The sequence below is a fragment of the Doryrhamphus excisus genome, linkage group LG17 (genome assembly GCF_037039965.1).
Source record: "Doryrhamphus excisus strain RoL-2023G ecotype Guam linkage group LG17, RoL_Dexc_Guam_v1.1, whole genome shotgun sequence".
NCBI lineage: Eukaryota > Metazoa > Chordata > Actinopteri > Syngnathiformes > Syngnathidae > Doryrhamphus > Doryrhamphus excisus.
The window spans coordinates 1,683,187-1,705,639 of record NC_136373.1 but is presented as its reverse complement, the minus strand read 5'-3'; the positions used below and the strand labels follow the sequence as shown (position 1 = coordinate 1,705,639).

The window sequence follows — 22,453 nt, the reverse complement described above, 5'->3', positions numbered from 1 at the left end:
CAGAAGAAAGATTGTCCAAGTTGGGTGACAAAAGGAGGAAGAGGGATGCAGCATAAAAACGTTAAAGGCATTGAAGAATAGCGAGTAGAGAAATTATAGATGCCAGTGCGATGAACTTCCTTTGTCGTCATCGCTCTTTTCCTTCGATTCGACCTATTTGCTAGCCATTTGAAATCCCTTCTCCTTTCGCTCCTGTTACACTAGAGAGCCGTGAGGCTAGGATAACTCATTATTAATTCATAGTTTCTCCCCACATATGTATTTACAAGGCCTTGAACGCCGGTATATTCAATATCTTACAAAGTGCAAAAAAAAACCAAAACACCTATTTTATGTGAATGATTAACCCACTGCAATGGAGGAAATCTCGAGTCAGCAAGGTCGGGGGTTTAGATACCAGTTTCAAGGGGAACTGCACTATTTTTTGCACTTTTTAATTTTTTTTGCCCATTATTCACATTCCTTATATGAAACATGAACATTTTTCTTTCCAAGAAAACACAAGAAAACTAGTTAATACGAGCTAGCTCACAATGCACATCATTGGGACTCTGAAAAAAAACCTCTAACAACATTGCATTTTTTGTTATATAGTACATGCTGTAACAAATACACTGCAGTATCTTGCTGTATTTTGATGATTTCAAAATAGCTTGGTTAATGTAAGTCAGTTATGTAAAGGGAACATGATATATGTTGCTAGCTTGCTCATATAAACATTCCTTATGTGAAACATGAACATATTTCTTTCCCTTTTATGTTCATTATAACACAAGAAAACTAGTTAATACGAGCTGGCTCACAATGCACATCATTGGTACGTATCTATTTTGACTGTAGCGCTTTAGCAAAAAAAAACTCTAACAAAATTGCATTGTTTGATATATACACGCTGTAACAAATACACTGCAGTATCTTGCTGTATTTTGATGATTTCAAATACTACCGAAACCTATGCAAGTTCCGTTAACATCAACAATACTCAATAATGGCCGTGTCTTCCAGCACAAGACGTGTGCTCCAGTCCTCAAGTAAAAAAAGGGCATCTTGTTCAGTCTTTGTAGCTAAATCAAGAGCTAGCTATCCACTCTTCTGTCTGGGACTAGCGACTCGTGAGGCGCCGACAGATAAATACAGTTTTTCATATTAGCTTTCATGCTATAATAACAATATGGCTGTAGCTCGGTTAATATAAGTCAGTCATGTCAAGGGAACATGATATCTGTTGTTAGCTTGCTCATATTAACATTCCTTATGTGAAACATGAACATATTTCTTTCCCTTTTATGTTCATTATAACACAAGAAAACTAGTTAATACGAGCTAGCTCACAATGCACATCATTGGGACGTACCCATTTTGACTTTAGCCCTCTGAAAAAAAAACCTCTAACAACATTGCATCGTTTGATATATACACGCTGTAACAAATACACTGCAGTATCTTGCTGTATTTGGATGATTTTAAATACTACCGGAACTTAAACATACTTATGCAAGTTTCGTTAACATCAACAATACTCTCAGTGGGATGGCTGTGTCTTCCAGCATCTTGTTCAGTCTTTGTAGCTAAATCAAGAGCTAGCTATCCGCTCTTCCGTCTGGAACTAGCGACTAGCGATACTCGAAATGCAGTTTTTCATGTTAGCTTTCATGCTATAATAACAATATGGCTGTAGCTCGGTTAATATGAGTCACTTATGTAAACGGAACATGATATCTGTTGTTAGCTTGCTCATATTAACTTGTTTTCTTGCTCTAGAAGGCACAGAAAAGGGAAAGAAATATGTGTGCAAAGGATTGCGAATGATGGGCAATATTCCCCCAAAAGTGCAGTTCCCCTTTAAGACAGGCATCATTCAGGCTTTTAATGGAGACATAAACAAGCCGGTGGGTGGATACAATCTGGTCCACTAATAAACCATGTCATAATCCAGTTTTTATCTCAAGTTTTTACTGTTTCAGGGTTGTCCATCTTCCTTGCCATCTGTCATTAACAGCTGGTTTTGGTTTATGACGCCATTTTGCTGTTGTAAATGGCAGATTAGGTCAGTTTCAGAAAAAAAACACATTTTGGCCTAAGTAAATTAGCGGCGGATCACGGGCCAAGGGGCTCAGCTGGAAAAGATGGGCCACAGATGAGACGGTATGAGAGCAAGGAGGCATAAAATGAAGATGGCACGAGGAACCTCCGGCACCAAACTCAGTTAAGGGAAACATATGCCGTATTTTCAGTTTATCCTGAAGTAGCCACTTAGTATGTAACATAGGTGCTCTATATATACGTTGTTTGCTTACTTATTCCCATTTGATTGTCTAACTACTCGTTTCTGGATTAGTTTTTTTATTAAACCAAATCCTGGATAACGGGTTCATGAATGTACAGAGTCTCAATTCACAGGGGGGTTAAAAGGTCATATCTGGATCAATGCTTCTCTAAGTCTGCTACATGCAACCCCTATTAGTGACCACCCAGTGTGCTTGGAAGGAAAACCTAAAAGTGCATGTAGAAAAGCTCTGATCTCATCAGCATCTCATGTTTTGGAAAACCAAAACATTTCAATAAAAATAATCATAAGGCATACCTGCACGTTACTGTTCTTGTGCCGCATTACACTGTAATGAGATATTGATGTTGAACCTGCACAAGGCTGGCGTTATGTCTTTTATTGATCAAATCGCAAATCTGTTCAAACTCTTATTTATAGCGGTATGAAAAAGATTCCTTTATAAATGGCTGGTTGTTTGGATCAGCAATTTCAGTTAAATATATCATATGGCATATGAACACACTGATAGATTTACGGAAAGAGTGTAATAATTATTTATCATGAGAAAGGGTATTTAAGGTGGCCAATTGCAAGTTGCAGCTTCTCTGACGAGTAGCAACATTATAGCCTTAAATGACCGGCAAGTAAAGATTGTTTAACATCATGGTGTAGGGGAAGGATACAAAAGGCTAACTCAGAGATTTCAGCTGTCAGGTTCCACTCTGAGGTGAGGAAATGGAAGACCACAGGCACCGTTCTGGTTAAGACGGGCCTTAACCAGAACACTTCTCGGATTCTACGAAGGCAGAGGAACAAATACAATGTTCTGGAATTGGGATCTAAATATTATTGAAAGGATGATCTACTAAATATCGATGTCATTTTTGTGTTGGGGTGCCCAAATTTAGGCACCTGCCTACTTTTCTTTAAATAATTATTACAATTTTCTGTAAATACTATATATTTTTGTTTTTTTTTAAATATTTTTTGATATTTAATTGAACTTGCTGATCCCAACAACCGGTGATTCTATAAAGTAAATTTATCAGGGGTGCCCAAACCTTTTCATAGCACTGTATCTTGCACCAAGTCCCGATCCAACACTGAATTACTGAATTCAGTCATAATGTTTATATTTTGTAGTTTTCAGGTTTATAAAGTTTATTCAATAAGACATCTACATGATCACCGGCAACGTTACTGAAGAAAGACATAATCATGCTTCCCTGTGGCGTCATTATAAATTGACTCATCTGAACCAGAAGCAGATAAATTAAAATTGATAAATAAACAGCATTTAAAAAAAAAAAAAGAATCCAGTGCCATAACCGCTTACATAAAAGAAACAAGAAAACCGCTGAACTTATGTATTCCAGGAAAATTCACATATGAATAGATGACCGTGAAACATAAGCTCAAGAGTTTTCTCATTAAGGAAGGCCAATAGTTCAAAGCCGTGAAACAGAAAGCAAATAAAAATCAAGTTTCACACCTGCATTAGCATAAAATAGTCATTGGCCTGTGGCTTATGACTTTGCCTTCAGAAAATCTGCTTATAAACACCCGTTTAAAGAGCATTTGATGGAGTCATAAGCATGCACGCACAACTGATACCCTCAACAGACATTTCGTTAAGTACACCTACACACTATTAAGCCATGTGATGCAAGAGATTTATCACAAATGTCCCCAATTGTCAAATAATATTATACTACCGGGTTGGTATTATTAATTTAAAAAGATGTATACTAATTAGCTGTAGTTTGCAGTGGCATTTAACTGTATTGTATACTGTATACTGAGAATTCGTCTTTACCCATCTAAATGATCTCTATCCGTATCCCGACCCGTACTTTGACCGTGTTCAGTATTACAGGCAATTTTCCAACTGACTTTATATCACCAGTCAAACCATGCGGAACAAGCAGACAAAAAAAACAACAACCAAAAAACACAGTAGTGACTGATGCACGATCGTGCATGCAGTCTTAAAAAATACACAGTGTAGTTATGAAACAATTTAAGATCGCAAGGTGCATACTGCAACATATTTAGAGGGGAGTCATGTTTTATGTACGGCTAATGTCTGTCTTACACGCTTCTGTGCAAGTGTACCTAATGTTGTGGCCAGTCACTGCAGATTATATTTATTGCGTTGTTGATCGTCTGCGCAGCGCTGCAATTGCACAGGTTACAGAACAAGTTTTTGCAGTAGTGACTGATGCACGATCGTGCCCGCTGTCTTAAAAAATACACCATGCAGTTATGAAACAATTTAGAATTGCAGGGTGCATACTGCAACATATTTAGAGGGGAGTAATGTTTTATGTACGGCTATTGTCTGTCAATGCAGATTAGATTTATTGCGTTGTTGAGCGTTGAGGAGAGGCAGTCGCTGTGTGTGACTGGCCAATCACAGAGCATGACGAGTGAATACATAATGAGCGTTTTCTTCAAACAAGAATACTGATAAAGACGAAATGTACTCATTTCATACTCGTTTCCGGCAAAAAATACATACTCGTTATAAACAAGTATCCGGCTCATCCCGACTGAAAATTGTTTCCAGGGGTTTTATGTGCATCCGGTTTTTTTTTGGGGTGGGTTATTGTGTGTAGCTGCTCTATAGGAGTCCACAACTCAATATAAATGGTCAGAAAATTTGCATAATAGGTCCCCTTTAAATTGGAATTTCAATTTGTGTTTTTACTTGTTTGTTGCCATAAAATTGCAGGAGGAAATGAAAGTTGCAATAAATCGTTGTGGTTTTCCGTCTGTGTCATAGTAATACAGTAAACCTCGGATATATCGGATTCAATTGTTCCCACTGGTTTTGTCTATATAAGCGAAATCCGTTATATGTCCGTTTTACGCATATATCGGATTTATATCCGGTATATGGGTAAATCGGATTTTATCCGTTATAGAAAATCCGATATATGCAATGAATTTTTATTGGAAATGCATTACAGAAAAATTGGTTCTTTTTTATCTGTCCGTTGTGAGCGAATTTCCGATATATCCGAGTCCGATATATCCGAGGTTTACTGTAAATGAAGTAATATTAATGAACAAAACGTCTTTAGGTTTGTTATTATGTTGTCATCTCAGTCAAAGTAAACAAGAATGACAGGACATGAGGGGCAGTTAGACTAGTTAGATTCGACACATTTTGTTGCCGAAAATTCCGACAATTTGCCCGACAATTTTAAGCGAATTTTAAGCAATTTTTCCGACAATTGGTTGATTGGTGCAATGTCAACTTTGCGAAATGTACACTATATATTCATTGTTGACATCACAAAAAAACTTACACCAAACAATGCGTGCGGCTACAAACGCAGGTTATAAACCGTGTTTCCCAACGCGATAAAATGGGAAGAAGTAGCGGCCAAGCAGCACATACACATCACATGACTGGAAGCCTTTTCGTTTGCTTGATGTACAGGCTTGGTTTTACCGTAGTATGCTGAAGTAATGGACAATAACACACAAGTGATGTGAAAGCCTTTTGTCCTTCAGGCTGAAACCTTTCCAGAAACTCTAAATGAAGTCTGTGGAGATTAGTTCAAACATAAAAACAGAGTAACCAGTGGACAGTAGATAGATAGATGGATGGATGGATGGATGGATGGATGGATAGATTCAGATACTGCCATTAGTGCAGCTCTCATAAATAAATGCTGTGAAGTAAACATCCACATTTCCTTTACATTGCCTATTTTTTCACTTCCCTAGCTCTTGGATGCAATATCCCCCACCTGATCACATGACATACTGTAGCGCCAGAAAATAATATACACATGATATCTGCTCTATGATTAAACATCTCACAATAAATCACGACACTTGTGCTTTTAATGCACAGATACTGAACAGATAGATTAAACAGATAGATTAACTCTGTGCTCGCAACAGTACCCCCCCTCCCCAACCAGCTCCCCAGTTATCTGCGCTGGCTTTGCTTGCAGTTATTTCAAATGAGCACTTAAAACCTCCTAGCATCTGTCTTAATTCCACACAAGCCTTCCGTAAAGAGATATCACGGTAGAGCCAACAAAAATGCTCCGTTCAGAAAAGTGCACAGAACCATCGAAAAATGCACAATAAATATCTTTTGCAACAGGCGACTTTATAGCAAAACTGAGTACCTTTTTAACTTTTTTCAAAAATGCATATTCACATCATTATCAGGAAAAAAACAATCATATTTTATTCATTCAGTAAAGCAATCAGGACCTTTAAAAGTGCATCACACACCAGTGAGTTCTTACCTTGAGATGTTATCTCTGAAGAAGAAGCGTGGGTGCGTGCCTTTGCAGCAAGACTATCCAAAAACGGAAACTCTGAACCGATACGGACTTAAAGGGGGCAGCAGTCTGTAGTACCAAAAAAAAAAAAAAAAAAAAAATGTTGTGTCAGAGCAACTGCAGCTCCTGCCGTACGTAGCACGACTGACTGACTGTCTGTCTGTGCTTTGGTGAGAATTACTTTGCTTGTTTCTGACTGCCGGCCACTCCCCCACTCTCACTCACTCACTCACTCACTCACTCACTCACTCACTCACTCACTGTCTCTCACCCAGGAGAATAAATAATCTTTCATCTGTTTCGCTCTCGGAATCATTAGAGATCACGATTAGAAGCTGATTTGTGTTTATATCATTACTCCACCCACAAAAAAACTTGCATTATATAGAGTCAAAAAAAACTGTCTGTCAGTATGTGCATCATCAGAAGACTTAGGGATTATTATGCTGAGGGATTATGCCTTAAACGTTCATCATTTTATCTGGTGGACAATGACATCACTGCAGAAACATTAATGTGGCAGGAATTGATGTCTCAAACACGCGGCCCCCCGCCTTGATATGAAAGTTTAATGTTAGTGCGGCCCGCGCAAGTTTGATATGGATGCTGTATGGTATCATGTACCCAGAAAAAATTATTACGTTTGATTAATGTTCATGTTAAAGGTTAAATAACCGTTAATAGTTATCCTCCCTATCCGTGTGGAAGTGGTAAGTTTTGGGCTATTTAAGTTGAAAGGAAATAACTTGAAGGCTACCGTTTAGGTGGCTAGCTCTCTAGTTTGCGAGTCAGCATGTGTCTCAAGACCCCGCAGTTGCGCAATATGTTGTAAATAAAAAGAGTATAAATGTGACTATAGTCGTGTTTTGTCATGTCTACAGGGCTCTAATAATGCTTTGTTCATTTTAATCTAAAAAAAATCATTTGTCTACCCACCAACTATATGTGGTTTTTATTATTTGCCGTTTTATTATTATATTTATTTATTACTGATTGATTGATTTTATTTATTCTTGATTTGTTTGTTTATTTTTCATCTTATTTTGTGTAGAAAAATAAAAAGTAAGATATTTGAGAACAGTGGAATGTTTTATCAGAGCCTTTCTTGTAGAAAATCAGCACCAAAGCAAAGTTTATTAATTTTTCTGTTTTTAATAAATGCATTTTTTGGGTTTTTTTTGGAAAACCCTAGCAGACCCTAGCTCCAGTGACCCCCAAGTAAATTGAGTTTGAGACCCCTGATGTAGAGGGAAGAAGAAAAGGAGAAAATAACAAACCTTTCTTTCACATATGCGATAGATCCATGCGAATGTCATGCATGATGCGGAACCTCACGGTCAAGTGACGACTATCGGGCGGGGCTCGGCGGGGTCATCGGGGTAACACATTTCCCGGGTGAATGCGCATTTGTGACGAGTGTGTGTGTGTGTGTGTGTATATATGTGTACGTGTAAACACAGCCAAGTCGGTGTTCATACTGACAGATGGCTACTGTAATGACGCAAGAACTAACGCCTGGGTTCACGTGTGTTGGAGGATTCTGCGGGAAAAAAGACAGAAGCAGTTTTTATCTTTTATGAAACGGTTGATTTGAATAATCTATGAATTCAGAAATCTAGGTTTTTCCACTTTAAAATGTGACACTTTATATTCAAGAAGCTTCTGCAAATGTTACCTTTATGATGCTCACAATGTAAGTAATACCCAAGCGCATGTTCTTTAGTCTGTGTGCTTACAGTTCTCATTCCTGTGGACAATAAGAAGAGACCTTCAGTTTGCTGCAGCATTTCTTTAGCTGAAAAAAAAAAAAAAAGAAATGTGAGGTAGAGCGAGCGGAAGGGTCGACGGAGAGAACAAATGGGTCTCAACTCGAGGAATAATAGAGTCTCATCAGTGAATGTTTCTGGTGTCATGCACTGATGTCAATAGCCATCAGTGAATATTGTGGCTTGACGTGCTTATTTTCACTTTAGAGTACAGTGGTTTGTCATTAGCTTACCTAGCATGCAAAATGGAATAACATTGAATAACATATTAATTGAATGTGTCCTTGGAGCCTGTTTCTAGGTACCAAACATTAGAAATGCCTTCTTCTTTGGTCTCTTTCTCTTTGGGCTTCCCAACCATCTCAGTCTGGCCTCTCTGACTTGATCTCCAAAGCCTCTAACATGTAATGTCACTCTGATGTTCTAGTTCCTGATCCTATCCATCCTGGTCACTCCCATAAGAACTTCAGCATCCTCATCTCTGCTACCGCCACTTCCCAACCATCTCAGTTTGACCTCTCTGACTTGATCTCCAAGGCCTCTAACATGTAATGTCACTCTGATGTACTCGGTCATGATCCTATCCATCCTGGTCACTTCCATAAGAACTTCAGCATCCTCATCTCTGCTACCGCCACTTCCCAACCATCTCAGTCTGGCCTCTCTGACTTGATCTCCAAGGCCTCTGACATGTAATGTCACTCTGATGTTCTAGTTCCTGATCCTATCCATCCTGGTCACTCCCATAAGAACTTCAGCATCCTCATCTCTGCTACCTCCGCTTCCCAACCATCTCAGTCTGACCTCTCTGACTTGATCTCCAAGGCCTCTAACATGTAATGTCACTCTGATGTACTCGTTCCTGATCCTATCCATCCTGGTCACTCCCAATGAGAACCTTAGTATCTTCATCTCTGCTACCTCCACTTCCCAACCATCTCAGTCTGACCTCTCTGACTTGATCTCCAAGGCCTCTAACATGTAATGTCACTCTGATGTACTCGGTCATGATCCTATCCATCCTGGTCACTCCCATAAGAACTTCAGCATCCTCATCTCTGCTACCTCCGCTTCCCAACCATCTCAGTCTGACCTCTCTGACTTGATCTCCAAGGCCTCTAACATGTAATGTCACTCTGATGTACTCGGTCATGATCCTATCCATCCTGGTCACTTCCATAAGAACTTCAGCATCCTCATCTCTGCTACCGCCACTTCCCAACCATCTCAGTCTGGCCTCTCTGACTTGATCTCCAAGGCCTCTAACATGTAATGTCACTCTGATGTACTCGTTCCTGATCCTATCCATCCTGGTCACTCCCAATGAGAACCTTAGTATCTTCATCTCTGCTACCTCCACTTCCCAACCATCTCAGTCTGACCTCTCTGACTTGATCTCCAAGGCCTCTGACATGTAATGTCACTCTGATGTACTCGTTCCTGATCCTATCCATCCTGGTCACTCCCATAAGAACTTCAGCATCCTCGTCTCTGCTACCTCCACTTCCCAACCATCTCAGTCTAGCCTCTCTGACTTGATCTCCAAGACCTCTAACATGTAATGTCCCTCTGATGTTCTAGTTTTTGATCCTATCCATCCTGGTCACTCCCAACGAGAACCTCAGTATCTTAATCTTCTGCTTCCTGTATTTTTCTCAGTGGAACTGTTGCTAGACCAAACAACATGGCTGGTCTTACCACCTTTCTTAGCTGGTTCCTCCATTTTTGAGTCGGTTTAATATTTTGATGACATCATGAACGAAAACCGTGCTTCCTCATGGACACAATACCACCGTTGACCAACCTCCTGCTGCATGAAGCTGTCTGGACAGCTCTGTAAAAATCCAGGCTTTGCTACGCATCTTAAAATAAAGTCTAGCGGTACACCAGTTGTTAGCTACAGATTAGTCTTTGAACTGGACTCATATTGCACACCTATTCGAGACGGTGTGTTTTCAGAACACAACCACGTGAGAACATTGGACAGTGATTATATCTTCCCCAGAAGCCGCCCATGCGCCGTGTGTGTCACCAAAAGAGCACCAGCAGGACTCATAAAAGGCGGATGGGAGCAGTGAGAGGCCCATTATGTTTTGTAGTGAATCAGCATCATGAACCACTGTATTCTTAATGAGAAGCACCTCCGTGGGTGCTGTGGAACTTTGCTGCAAAACACACTTATCATTAAAAAGCCCTGCCTGCTGGGGGAGCGAAACAGCAGAGAAGATGGTCAACTAAATTGAAGAAAAGCGAAAGCGCAGCTGTGGGGATAAAAGTAAAACTGCATCATTGGTTTTGAGGACTCAGAGCAAATATATTTGGGTGCCAAATGTGCCGTTCAGAGCTGGCAGGCCAACAGCCATCAAGAAGGAGGGATGAGTTCTCCGGCTCTTGGTCACATTCTGCTATAATCTATCTATAATCTATTTTATAGACCAGGGGTCTCAAAAAACTCAATTTACCTAGGGGCCACTGGAGCTAGGGTCTGGGCAAGGCTGGGCCGCATCAGGTTTTCAAAAAAAAAAAAAACGCATTTATTAAAAACAGAAAAATATACAAACTTTTTCAGTGCTTTGGTTCCGATTTTCTACAATAAAAGCTCTGATAAAACATTCCGCTGTTCTCAAATATTAATAATTAATATTAATTAATATTAATATTAATATTAATTTTTCTGCACAAAATAAGATGAAAAATAAATAAATCAAGAATAAAAAAAATCAATCAATCAGTAATAAATAAATATAATAATAATAATAAAACAACAAATAATAAAAAATTAAGAAACCACATATAGTTGGTGGGTAGACAAATGATTTTTTTCAGATTAAAATGAACAAAGCATTATTAGAGCCCTGTAGACATGACAAAACACGACTATAGTCACATTTATACTCTTTTTATTTACAACATATTGCGCAACTGCAGGGTCTCGAGACACATGCTAACTCGCAAACTAGAGAGCTAGCGACCTAAACGGTAGCCTTTAAGTTATTTCCTTTCAACTTAAATAGCCAAAAACTTACCACTTCCACACTGATAGGGAGGATAACTATTAACAGTTATTTAACCTTTAACATGAACATGAATCAAACGTAATAATTTTTTCTGGGTACATGATACCATACAGCATCCATATCAAACATTAAACTTTCATATCAATGCGGGGGCCTCAAATTAGTGTCCTGCGGGCCACATTTGGCCCGCGGGCCGCGTGTTTGAGACCCCTGTCATAGACTATCTCATTCAATATTAATCACGTGTATCTTGACTCAAACACTTGCAGCATGTAATATCGTGGTACTCAAACGCGCTTAAATGCCTCCAATTGTTGCGTACACATATTGGAATGGATTTACATGCATATTTTCTCCTTATGGGCTTAATTTAGAATAAAATCCCTAACAGTCTGCAGCATGAATTTCAATTTGGCATAACGTAATATATAATGCTTTTAGAGCTGTGACCATGTGATTCGTTCTCTCTCGCACACACAGAAGCTGGCTGTGTGTTCTTATTGGATGTTCTCCCACTTCCTTTTGTCGGAAGCTTTCCCTCTATGGTCTCTCGTGCTTTTTATCTCGCCAGCCCTCTTCTCTCCTTCTGTCGACCACCATCAGGCTTTCATTTAGTGCATCACTCATTCATGATATTTTTTTACATGTTTTTGTACCTTTTTTAAGTTGGTCTCAGTTCTCGTTTGTGTTTCTTCTCCTTAGTTGTCTCAGCATCGGGATTCTGGCCAGCGTGGGTCAAAGGCGTGTTAATTTCTTCGCTTCCTTTTGGCAGCCATTACAAGGAGACATTTGGAAATAATAGACAACATTTGGAAATAATAGACTAAACAGAATTATTATTTATTCTTGTGATGGCAGATAAACAAACCTCGCAATCCATATATTTTTAATCACTAAATGACAAATGAATTGTTGTTGTTTGAATTGTTGTCACACTAAAAAGATGGTTTGATGATAATAGATTGTCTTGAACCTAAATAAAACTAAAATCATGCTGTTTGCTAACAGCAGAATATTAAAGACTAAAATATGTATTTTATTATGTGATATTACCTAATTAAAATTAAAATTAAAATTAAAATTAAAATGAAATTAAATTAAATTAAATTAAATTAAATTAAATTAAATTAAATTAAATTAAATTAAATTAAATTAAATTAAATTAAATTAAATTAAATTAAATTAAATTAAATTAAATTAAGAAAGCAGGAAGTGGACAAATGTAACAGTTACTGATTGTAAAAGTACCAGATGGAGGTGTAGGATTTAATAAGCTTTGCTTTCTTCCTACTCCTTTTGGACATGTGGAACTGGGAACTGATTATGGGATGCACTCAATTGTAATCTGATGCATGTTCAAATGAAATAAAACCATTACCATTATTATTTTTTTTTTGTTCCTCCTGTCACAAGCTGTGTTTGGTTCCGTACCGAGACATAAACAATACAATGAAACAGAATGGTGCTTAATGTAACATAGGAGAGCTGGCCTTAATTAGAGCTGCTATATTTGAGTTGCAATGTAGGGCGGGCAATGCCTCCTTGACTGAAACACTGGTTTGGGGCACATTACAATACTTATATATATATATTTAAATTGTGCTTCCATACAGCAGCAAACCTAGCTGGATCTCTCATTAGTTGGAGTTTGTAACCAGCAGGACCGTTAGAAGACGTCTCACTTTGAATGGCGTTGTTAATTACCTAAGAAAGCCCGGGTGCTGGCAGGCCATCGACAGACTTGCAGCTTGTTATTTTTATCCCATCTGATCAATGCTGTTTCTCCTCAGTTGTCCACAGGTCACAACTTTCCGAGACAGGGTCCCCAATTACGGTGCTCCCGTAACCTTTATTTCCTTCCTTTTTGCGGCGTAGGTGAGTCATCTTGCATCATACACACACACACACACACACACACGTGTAAATAAATTGAACAAATGAATTATGTATGGATTTTGGGGAAGTATATGCATGAAGTGTGTGAGAAAACAAAGAAAGCAGACCTACAGTATGCTCAAATAGCATAACACTCGGCTCTTTTTTTAAACTAAAGTGTAAATTTATTCAGCGCAAACCTTTTATAATTATAATTTCATGAAATGTGACACATCTCATAGTTTGAATGCATTCAGTCGCAGATAGCTGCGTCCTAACGTGTGCTCACTTTGCTTTTTATTATACAAACATAATGTTCATTGGCAGAAACTGGCATCAGATGTCATATTTGTCAATCCCCATTCCAAACATGCCCAAAAGCATGTCTGGTGTTAGTTAGTGTTTCCTGGATACCGGAAAATGCAGGACAAGTTTCCTATATTCCCGTACTTTTTTGTATAGGATTATGGACATAAACAAACATGTAAACAACAATGAATGGCTGTCAATCGATTACATTTTTTAATCGGGATTAATCACATTTAAGCCATAATTAATACAGAATTAATCACATTTAATCACAGATAGAAATATGTTTTAATCCATAATAAGGATGCCAACATGTACACCCAAATCTTGTACTTCGGTACGAGGTACATTATTTAAAAAAACAACAACAAAAAAACCTTAAACTGTATTATGGAAAGCAGGAAGTGAACAAATGTAACTGTAAATGTAAATGTAAGTTACTGATTGTAAAAGTACCAGATGGAGGGGTAGGATTTAATAAGCTTTGCTTCTTCCTACTCCTTTTGGACATGTGGAACTGGGAACTGATTATGGGATGCACGCAATTGGAATCTGATCTATACCGAAATAAATAAAAATAATAAATGAAAAAAAAACAAACTTGAATTATATTAGGAAAGCAGGAAGTGAACAAATGTAACAGTTGCTGATTGTAAAAGTACCAGATGGAGGGGTAGGATTCAATAAGCTTTGCTTCTTCCTACTCCTTTTGGACATGTGGAACTGGGAACTGATTATGGGATGCACTCAATTGTAATCTGATCCATACCAAAATAAAAAAAAATAAATAATAATAAAAAAATTAAAAAATAATAAAAAAAACTTAAATTATATTAGGAAAGCAGGAAGTGAACAAATGTAACAGTTACTGATTGTAAAAGTACCAGATGGCGGGGTAGGATTTAATAAGCTTTGCTTCTTCCTACTCCTTTTGGACATGTGGAACTGGGAACTGATTATGGGATGCACTCAATTGTAATCTGATGCATGTTCAAATGAAATAAAACCATTACCTTTACCATAATTAATGCAGAATTAATCACATTTAATCGCAGATAGAAATATGTTTTAATCCATAATAAGAATGCCAACATGTATGGTGAAACACTAAAGCAGAGCATGATGCCTTCCCTTCGGAAACTGAGCTGCAGGGAAGTATTCCAACACGAGAAGGACCCCAAACACACCTCCAGGATGACCACTCCTTGCTAAAGAATCAGACGGTAAAGGTGGTCTTTTGCTGAAAAAAAAAAAACAACCTTAAGATCCAGCTTGTTTGCAAACAACCCATCACTAATCATTTCAGGGGGACCTCCATGGTCTATAAGAATCAAAGTGAATGGTGCACACAGTCCATAAGGAGGTAGAATAAAACTTAAATCGAAGAGGTGAGAGCAATGGTCTCCAGATTACTCAGGTTATTAATAAAACTCCCTTCAAGGACTCCAGTGATGATTTGGGTCAAACTATTCTTTCTCACAAGGATTCCCAAGGACAGCCAAAAAGGGCTTGGAGATTAGTTTGAGTTACAGAACCCCTGACTTGACACCGTTTGGATTCATTATAGAGCTTGGGACTTGTAGTACAGTAGTAGTATTCTGTTTCTCTATGTCTTTTATGGGCCACTGTTTAGTAAGACCTGAGAAGCAATTTACCTGGAGAGCCCTCTGGTGGCGTCTACAGGTGATGCATTTCAGTCGGGGAACTACTGGATTTGGTCTTCTTTTCCTCCCCTGTTTCACGGATTTTAGTAGCTTTCATAACATAAATTCTATTGGATTCTACAACAGCAAATATGGTAAAAAGCAGTGATTAAAATATTGGGAGAAAAAAGTAATAATATTAATATAAAAAGTTAAAAAAAGACCAAAATATGTATTTTATTATGAGATATTACCTATAACAAACAGAAGAATAAAGTATCAATTTTAGGAAAATCAGTTTTGGGTGACATTGTTAATATTATGAGAATGAATTCAGAATATTATAAGAATAATTACAAATTCAAGGAAAAAAAAATACATCAAAGTTGAAATATTTGCAAAAATAAAATAAAAAATAAGGAAAAATTTGCAAAAAAAAAAAAGAGAAAAAGTTCATGCTAATAATTGAGATGCAGGCTGTTTTTTCGTTTATAATATTAATATATGGGTTGGTTTAGGAAATTTTAAATCCTTTGATTTTTCAGTACGTGGCCCTCAGTGGAAATATTTTGACACCAATTAGAAACCATTTGATGGACTGCCAGCATGACTGACATGACAGTCAAGTGCCTCGTCTGCCATCTGGTGTTCTTATTTGGTTATATGAGATAAAGCTTATCAGAGATACTGTAATGCAGTATTTTGGACCAGTACCTCCAGGTGCATTTGAAGGCAAAAACACACAGTTAATTGGTGTTTTTTTTTTAAATTGTGGTTTGATCTATGCAAGGAATGAACTAACTTGGCTCCATTTCCTGCCTGACATGGGTTGGGGTGGAGTGTCATGGGGGGTTGAATTTAGCCTTGGATCAGCTGGGTCGGACTTGTCTATATATACAACCTAGTGTGTCTCTTTGCTCTTGCCTTGCCCGGTGCCTCGACTTCAGAGCCTTAGCCTGCTTCCCTTTTTTTCCATCGTTGTACTTTTACATTGTACAAGACTACTAAAAACCATGGCCCACCAGCAGCAGATTAGGTAAGAACCTGCTTGGATTAAATGTTTTTGTGTCAAAACCCAATCATGGTTTTAATGCCTATAATATGAAGAATGTTAAGGGCAGTTAATGATGGGGCACAACTTATGTAATACCTCTTCTACTGTCACTTAGGGACGAGCATCCATTACCGATGATGAATTTTGTCAGATATGAGTTTGAAACAAGTACATTTTGTCATTATCAATATTCACGTTCAGCGCTGTGCAGACCTACATTGAATGGCCACACCAGTAGGTACACTTGATGCATGTATGGCACCTGTATGCACCTTGCAATCTTGAACTTGTTTCGTAAAATACGCTGTGTTTTTAACAGGCCAGTGGGCACGATCGTGCATCAGTCACTGATGTTTTTTTTTTCTTCATAAAATACATTGTGTTTTTAACAGGGCAGTGGGCACGATCGTGCATCAGTCACTGATGTTTTTTTTTCTTCATAAAATACATTGTGTTTTTAACAGGGCAGTGAGCACGATTGTGCATCAGTCACTGATGGTGTTTTTTTTTTCATAAAATACACTGTGTTTTTAACAGGGCAGTGAGCACGATCGTGCATCAGTCACTGATGGTGTTTTTTCATAAAATACATTGTGTTTTTAACAGGACAGTGAGCACGATCGTGCATCAGTCACTGATGGTGTTTTTTTTCCCCATAAAATACACCGTGTTTTTAACAGGGCAGTGAGCACCATCGTGCATCAGTCACTGATGGTGTTTTTTTTTGTAAAATACACTGTGTTTTTAACAAGACAGTGGGCACGATCATGCATCAGTCACTGATGGTGTTTTTTCATAAAATACACTGTGTTTTTAACAGGGCAGTGAGCACGATCGTGCATCAGTCACTGATGGTGTTTTTTTCCCCCATAAAATACACCGTGTTTTTAACAGGGCAGTGAGCACGATCGTGCATCAGTCACTGATGGTGTTTTTTGTTTCATAAAATACGCTGTGTTTTTAACAGGGCAGTGAGCACAATCGTGCATCAGCCACTGATGTTTTTTTCATAAAATATGCTGTGTTTTTAACAGGGCAGTGAGCACGATCGTGCATCTGTGACTGATGGTGTTTTTTTTTCACAAATTGTTTTTTTTAATGACTTTTGTACGACAACTAACTGTCACAATAGATGTTATAAGAACAGCAATGACTGGTATTTCTATGCATGTCTCTTCCAGCCTTCCGGCTAAACTAATCAATGGAGGGATTGCAGGCATGGTTGGAGTCACCTGCGTATTCCCAATCGACCTAGCCAAGACTCGCCTGCAGAACCAGCGAAGCGGTCAGCAGCTTTACAAGAATATGTAAGAACCACAGCATACAGAAACCTCCCAAACATGTGTATTCATTTTGTATATGCAAACTTGTTTTTTTGTTTTCCGTTGTTTTTTTAATTGCATCTTCCTTAATCTTCCTGAAATTAATTTCTGTTTTTTTCCCTACAAGGATGGACTGCCTTATAAAGACAGTTAAATCTGAAGGATACTTTGGCATGTATCGAGGTAAGCCTCATTCATTGTTCAAAGCATGATTTTTCCTCTACCAAACATGACTGTGTTTTGGGTGAATCTTGGCTATTTTTTATGGTTGGTTATTTGATTTCCAGTCAGACTTCTGCAATATTTGCAGCAATTGAGATATATTTCAATGAATGTTTCATCAGAGAAATCAACTTTCTGCAACTTTTCCACCGTCCATCATTTCTGCAAGCTGTGGGCTTTGGCAAATGCAACACATTTTTCAAGTTGCCTTCTGTTTAATGTTGATTTATGAGCGCTAATTTGGCCATGGAGACCACTGCGGGAGATAATTTGGCAAACTGTTCCTATACATGCGGGCGATTCTAGTGACCAGTTGGCTTACGGATTCTGCCTGACCCAGGCTTGTCATGAACTTTACCAAAGTTTACTAATTCACTTTAAATATAAAGTTTTCAACTTCCCGATTGCCCTGAAATCAACCATTATTATTTTTTAAATTTATTTTTTATTTTTGTATTATTAGTTTTATTTTTTTATTTTTTTTTTGTATAGATCAGATTCCAATTGAGCGCATCCCATAATCAGTTCCCAGTTCCACATGTCCAAAAGGAGTAGGAAGAAGCAAAGCTTATTAAATCCTACCCCTCCATCTGGTACTTTTACAATCAGTAACTGTTACATTTGTTCACTTCCTGCTTTCCCAATATAATTTACGTTTTTTTATTATTTTTTTAAATGTATTCTTTTATTTTTATTATTATTATTTTTTTTATTTTTATTTTGGTATAGATCAGATTCCAATTGAGTGCATCCCATCATCAGTTCCCAGTTCCACATGTCCAAAAGGAGTAGAAGAAGTAACTGTTACATTTGTCCACTTCCTGCTTTCTTAATTTAATTTAATTTAATTTAATTTAATTTAATTTAATTTAATTTAATTTAATTTAATTTAATTTAATTTAATTTAATTTAATTTAATTTAATTTAATTTAATGTTACATTTGTTCACTTCCTGCTTTCCATAATACAGTTTAATGTTTTTTTTGTTTGTTTTTAGTTTTTAATAATGTACCTCGTACCGAAGTACAAGGAGATATGACCATATAATGACATAATGGTTACCATAGTAACCATCTTAATATGATATAATCCACATTGTAGGCGCTGCTGTAAATTTGACCCTAGTGACTCCCGAGAAGGCCATCAAACTCGCCGCCAACGACTTCTTTCGCCACCAACTAAGCAAAAACGGGTGAGTAGTTCAACAGAAATAGACTGAATCCAGCTTCAAAAAACCCAGCAACAAATTAGCGTTATTATTATAATTATTGTCAAAAATGCGTGTGTGGGTCTTCAGCAGTAAGTTAACCGTGTTTAAGGAGATGCTGGCAGGGTGCTGTGCCGGAATGTGCCAGGCCGTCGTCACCACTCCCATGGAGATGCTCAAGATTCAGCTTCAGGATGCCGGCAGGCTCGGTAAGACCGTCTTATATCTAATATCAGGTTCCTGTGTTTACATTACTTTATTCCCCTGCAGCCGCCCAGCAAAGGGTGATGCCCAGTGTGGTAACAGCTTTAAAAATGGGCGGAACCAGCGCCGTCCTAAGCCGATCCTATAACGCCAGCACGGCACCCGAGGCGGCGAGAGCGTCTGCGACACAAATCGCCAAAGAGCTCCTGAAAACCAAAGGTGTCACAGGACTGTACAGGGGACTGGCGGCGACATTAATGAGGTAGCGTCGGATTGTTTTTAACACATCAGAGTCTCCTTTTTTTTTTTTTTACAGTAAACCTCGGATATATCGGATTCAATTGTTCCCACTGGTTTTGTCCGATATAAGCGAAATCTGTTATATGCGTATACCGGAAAATGTCCGTTTTACGCATATATCGGATTTATATCCGTTATAAAAAGGCACTTCCTTGACTGTGTTTCCAATGTACCTGGACTGGGCAATGAAAAGAGACGTAAGGTAATGAGAATTTAATTTTATTGGACTCTGAGCATAACAAATTGTTAATTAAGCTAAGTCAGGCCTACGTTATTTCCAATCGTGAGGTTAAGATCTCATTCACTGCTGTGCTAGTATTATTGACGTCACTCACTTTTATATTTGTCCGAAATCTGGAGCCAGGAGAAAGACACGAGGGAAATTGGAACGGGACTGGAGATTTTGTCCGAAGTAGGCAAAATCCGTTATTAAAAAAATCCGATATATGCAATGAAATTTTATTTGAAATGCATTACAGAAAAATCGGTTCTTTTTTATCTGTCTGTTGTGAGCGAATTTCCGATATATCCGAGTCCGATATATCCGAGATTTACTGTAGTCATCACCGGCTAACACGCTCGTTTGTCGTTTCCTTAGGGACATGCCGTTTTCGGTTGTGTACTTCCCGCTTTTTGCACATTTACATCAACTCGGCCGGCATTCATCTGGAAACCCGTCGGTGCCTTTCTATTGGTCCTTTGCGTCTGGATGCTTAGCCGGGTCGGTTGCAGCCGTGGCTGTTAGCCCTTGTGACGGTCAGTGTTATTTTTTATCCAACATTGACACTTCAAAGTTTAGCGTCAAAGTAAAGTGAACTCTGATTGGTTGAATTTCTCTGTGTTTTGTTTAGTCGTCAAAACAAGGCTCCAATCCCTTAAAAAAGGAACAAATGAAGAAACGTACAACGGAGTGGTGGATTGCGTCAGGTAAAAATAACCCAATTTGTTCTGCGCAAATGTAATATTCATTTCAATATAATTGCAGAAAAATCCTGAAAAAAGAGGGCGCCTCGGCTTTCCTGACAGGAGCTAGCTGCAGGGCCCTCGTCATTGCGCCGCTCTTCGGCATCGCTCAGGTTGTGTACTTTGTAGGAGTCGGAGAAATGCTGCTGGGTTACACACCCTATGATATGCACTCGGCATAGGTTTCCATTGTAAGACAAGTCATGTGACTTGCGTTACACTATTTGATACCTGATAGGACCTTGATGCATGACAGTACCCCCCTCTCCTTTTTCCGTGAGATAAAAACAGGTTATCAGGTTATCAATAAAAAATGACAAATACGGGTCCAGTCTTGTTAACTGGTGCTGTTTCTAAACTTCTAAACATGGCGGACCCTCTTCTTTGTGTACTGTAAATCCATACGTCCTCTGAGGTGGAGTCGCGGTCGCAGAAGCCCAAGCAAGGGAGACCCAGACTTCCATCTCCTTGGCTACTTTGTCCAGCTCTTCCCGGTGAGTGGATCCCGAGGCATTCGCAGGCAAATTAGGAGACCTAGTCTCCTGGGTCTTCCCTGAGGACTTGTACCGATAGGACGCGTCCTGAGCACCTCCCCAGGGAGGCGTTTGGGTGGCATCCTAACCGATGCCCGATCCATCTCATGTGGCGACTCTCAATGAGAAGTAGTAGCGGTTCAACTTCGAGTCTCTACCGGTAGAACCGAGCCTAACTAATTTGGGACCGCTTGCACCCGCAATCTTGTCCTTTCGGTTAAGACCCAAAGCTCATGACTATAGGTAGGGCGTAGGAACGTAGATCAACCGCTAAATTAGCTCCCGCTTCACCACACCGGTTCAACTCCGAGTCTCTACCGAATGACAGTCATTGTATCTCTAAGGGAGAACCTGGCCTACATCGGAACTAATTTTGGACCGCTTGCACCTGCAATCTTGTCCTTTCGGTTAAGACCCAAAGCTCATGACTATTGGTAGGGCGTAGGAACGTAGATCAAACCGCTAAATTAGCTCCCGCTTCACCACACCGGTTCAACTCCGAGTCTCTACCGAATGACAGTCATTGTATCTCTAAGGGAGAACCTGGCCTACATCGGAACTAATTTTGGACCGCTTGCACCTGCAATCTTGTCCTTTCGGTTAAGACCCAAAGCTCATGACTATAGGTAGGGCGTAGGAACGTAGATCAAACCGCTAAACTAGCTCCCTCTTCACCACATCGGTTCAACTCCGAGTCTCTACCGAATGACAGTCATTGTATCTCTAAGGGAGAACCTGGCCTACATCGGAACTAATTTTGGACCGCTTGCACCTGCAATCTTGTCCTTTCGGTTACGACCCAAAGCTCATGACTATAGGTAGGGCGTAGGAACTTAGATCAACCGCTAAATTGAGATCTTGCTCTTTGGTTTAGCTCCCTCTTCACCACAACAAACTGATGTAGAGTCTGCATGACTGCAGATGCCGCAACAATTTGCCAATTTGTGTTCCATCATTCCCGACTCATGACTCATGAACACGGTTTAAGTTCTCCCTCAGGTGGGAGTTGAACCTCCTTCTGATAGAGGACTCTACCAACCGTTTCCAGAAGACGCTCACAATATACGTTTGGGCTTACCAGATGGGACCGGGCCATCCCCTTCTTCACCCAAGTGTCCATTACATATAGTCGCAAGTCCGATGACATAACCACAAAGTCCGTCATGGAACCGCGGCCCAGGGTGTCCTGGTACCAAGTGCACATGCAGACATTTTTACGCTTGAACATAGCGTTTGTTATTGATGATCCGTGACGGACACTGAAGTCCTACAACAAAATACACCTCGGTGTCAGATCAGGGGGGGCGACTCTTTGTCTGATCCCTCACTTAGGATCAATTCATCGTGGGTGATGCCCCAACCTGGGGCATAAAAACCCCAGACAGTATAACTGTACTGTAAATGCAGTAGCATAGTTCATTCATTCATTTTCTACCGCTTATCTTAAGATTGTGGGCAT

At 39.1% G+C, this 22,453-nt stretch overlaps 2 protein-coding genes across 3 annotated transcripts in view; one reads left to right on the top strand and one right to left on the bottom strand.

Moving 5' to 3' along the window:
- camkvl (CaM kinase-like vesicle-associated, like) overlaps positions 1 to 6,804 on the bottom strand; it is a 33,558-nt gene extending 26,754 nt beyond the window's left edge. Inside the window, exon 1 of the mRNA XM_058083727.2 lies at positions 6,544 to 6,804. The gene's annotated coding sequence lies outside the window, so the exon portion shown is untranslated. The remainder of the gene's footprint in view (positions 1 to 6,543) is intronic.
- A 9,388-nt stretch (positions 6,805 to 16,192) lies between these two features.
- On the top strand, positions 16,193 to 20,643 carry LOC131136708 (mitochondrial glutamate carrier 1-like). 2 transcript variants are annotated; one of them, XM_078797911.1, is made up of 9 exons: positions 16,193 to 16,225; positions 17,425 to 17,550; positions 17,693 to 17,748; positions 18,889 to 18,979; positions 19,085 to 19,203; positions 19,265 to 19,460; positions 20,097 to 20,254; positions 20,350 to 20,425; positions 20,484 to 20,643. In XM_078797911.1, the coding sequence occupies exons 1-9, from the start codon at positions 16,203 to 16,205 to the stop codon at positions 20,641 to 20,643; spliced, it is 1,005 nt and encodes a 334-aa protein (XP_078654037.1). In that variant the 5' UTR covers positions 16,193 to 16,202. The 2 variants fall into 2 exon arrangements, with proteins under 2 accessions (XP_078654037.1, XP_078654036.1); XM_078797910.1 differs by lacking the exons at positions 16,193 to 16,225; positions 20,484 to 20,643 and having other exon boundaries at positions 17,354 to 17,550; positions 19,088 to 19,203; positions 20,097 to 20,403.
- The last annotated feature ends 1,810 nt before the right edge of the window (positions 20,644 to 22,453 follow it).

Coding starts and splice junctions, on each gene's coding strand:
- LOC131136708 (XM_078797911.1), top strand. CDS start 16,203: ATGGCCCACCAGCAGCAGATTAG. Junction 16,226..17,424: donor GCCCACCAGCAGCAGATTAG/GTAAGAACCTGC, acceptor TGTCTCTTCCAG/CCTTCCGGCTAAACTAATCA. Junction 19,461..20,096: donor CTGGCGGCGACATTAATGAG/GTAGCGTCGGAT, acceptor TCGTTTCCTTAG/GGACATGCCGTTTTCGGTTG.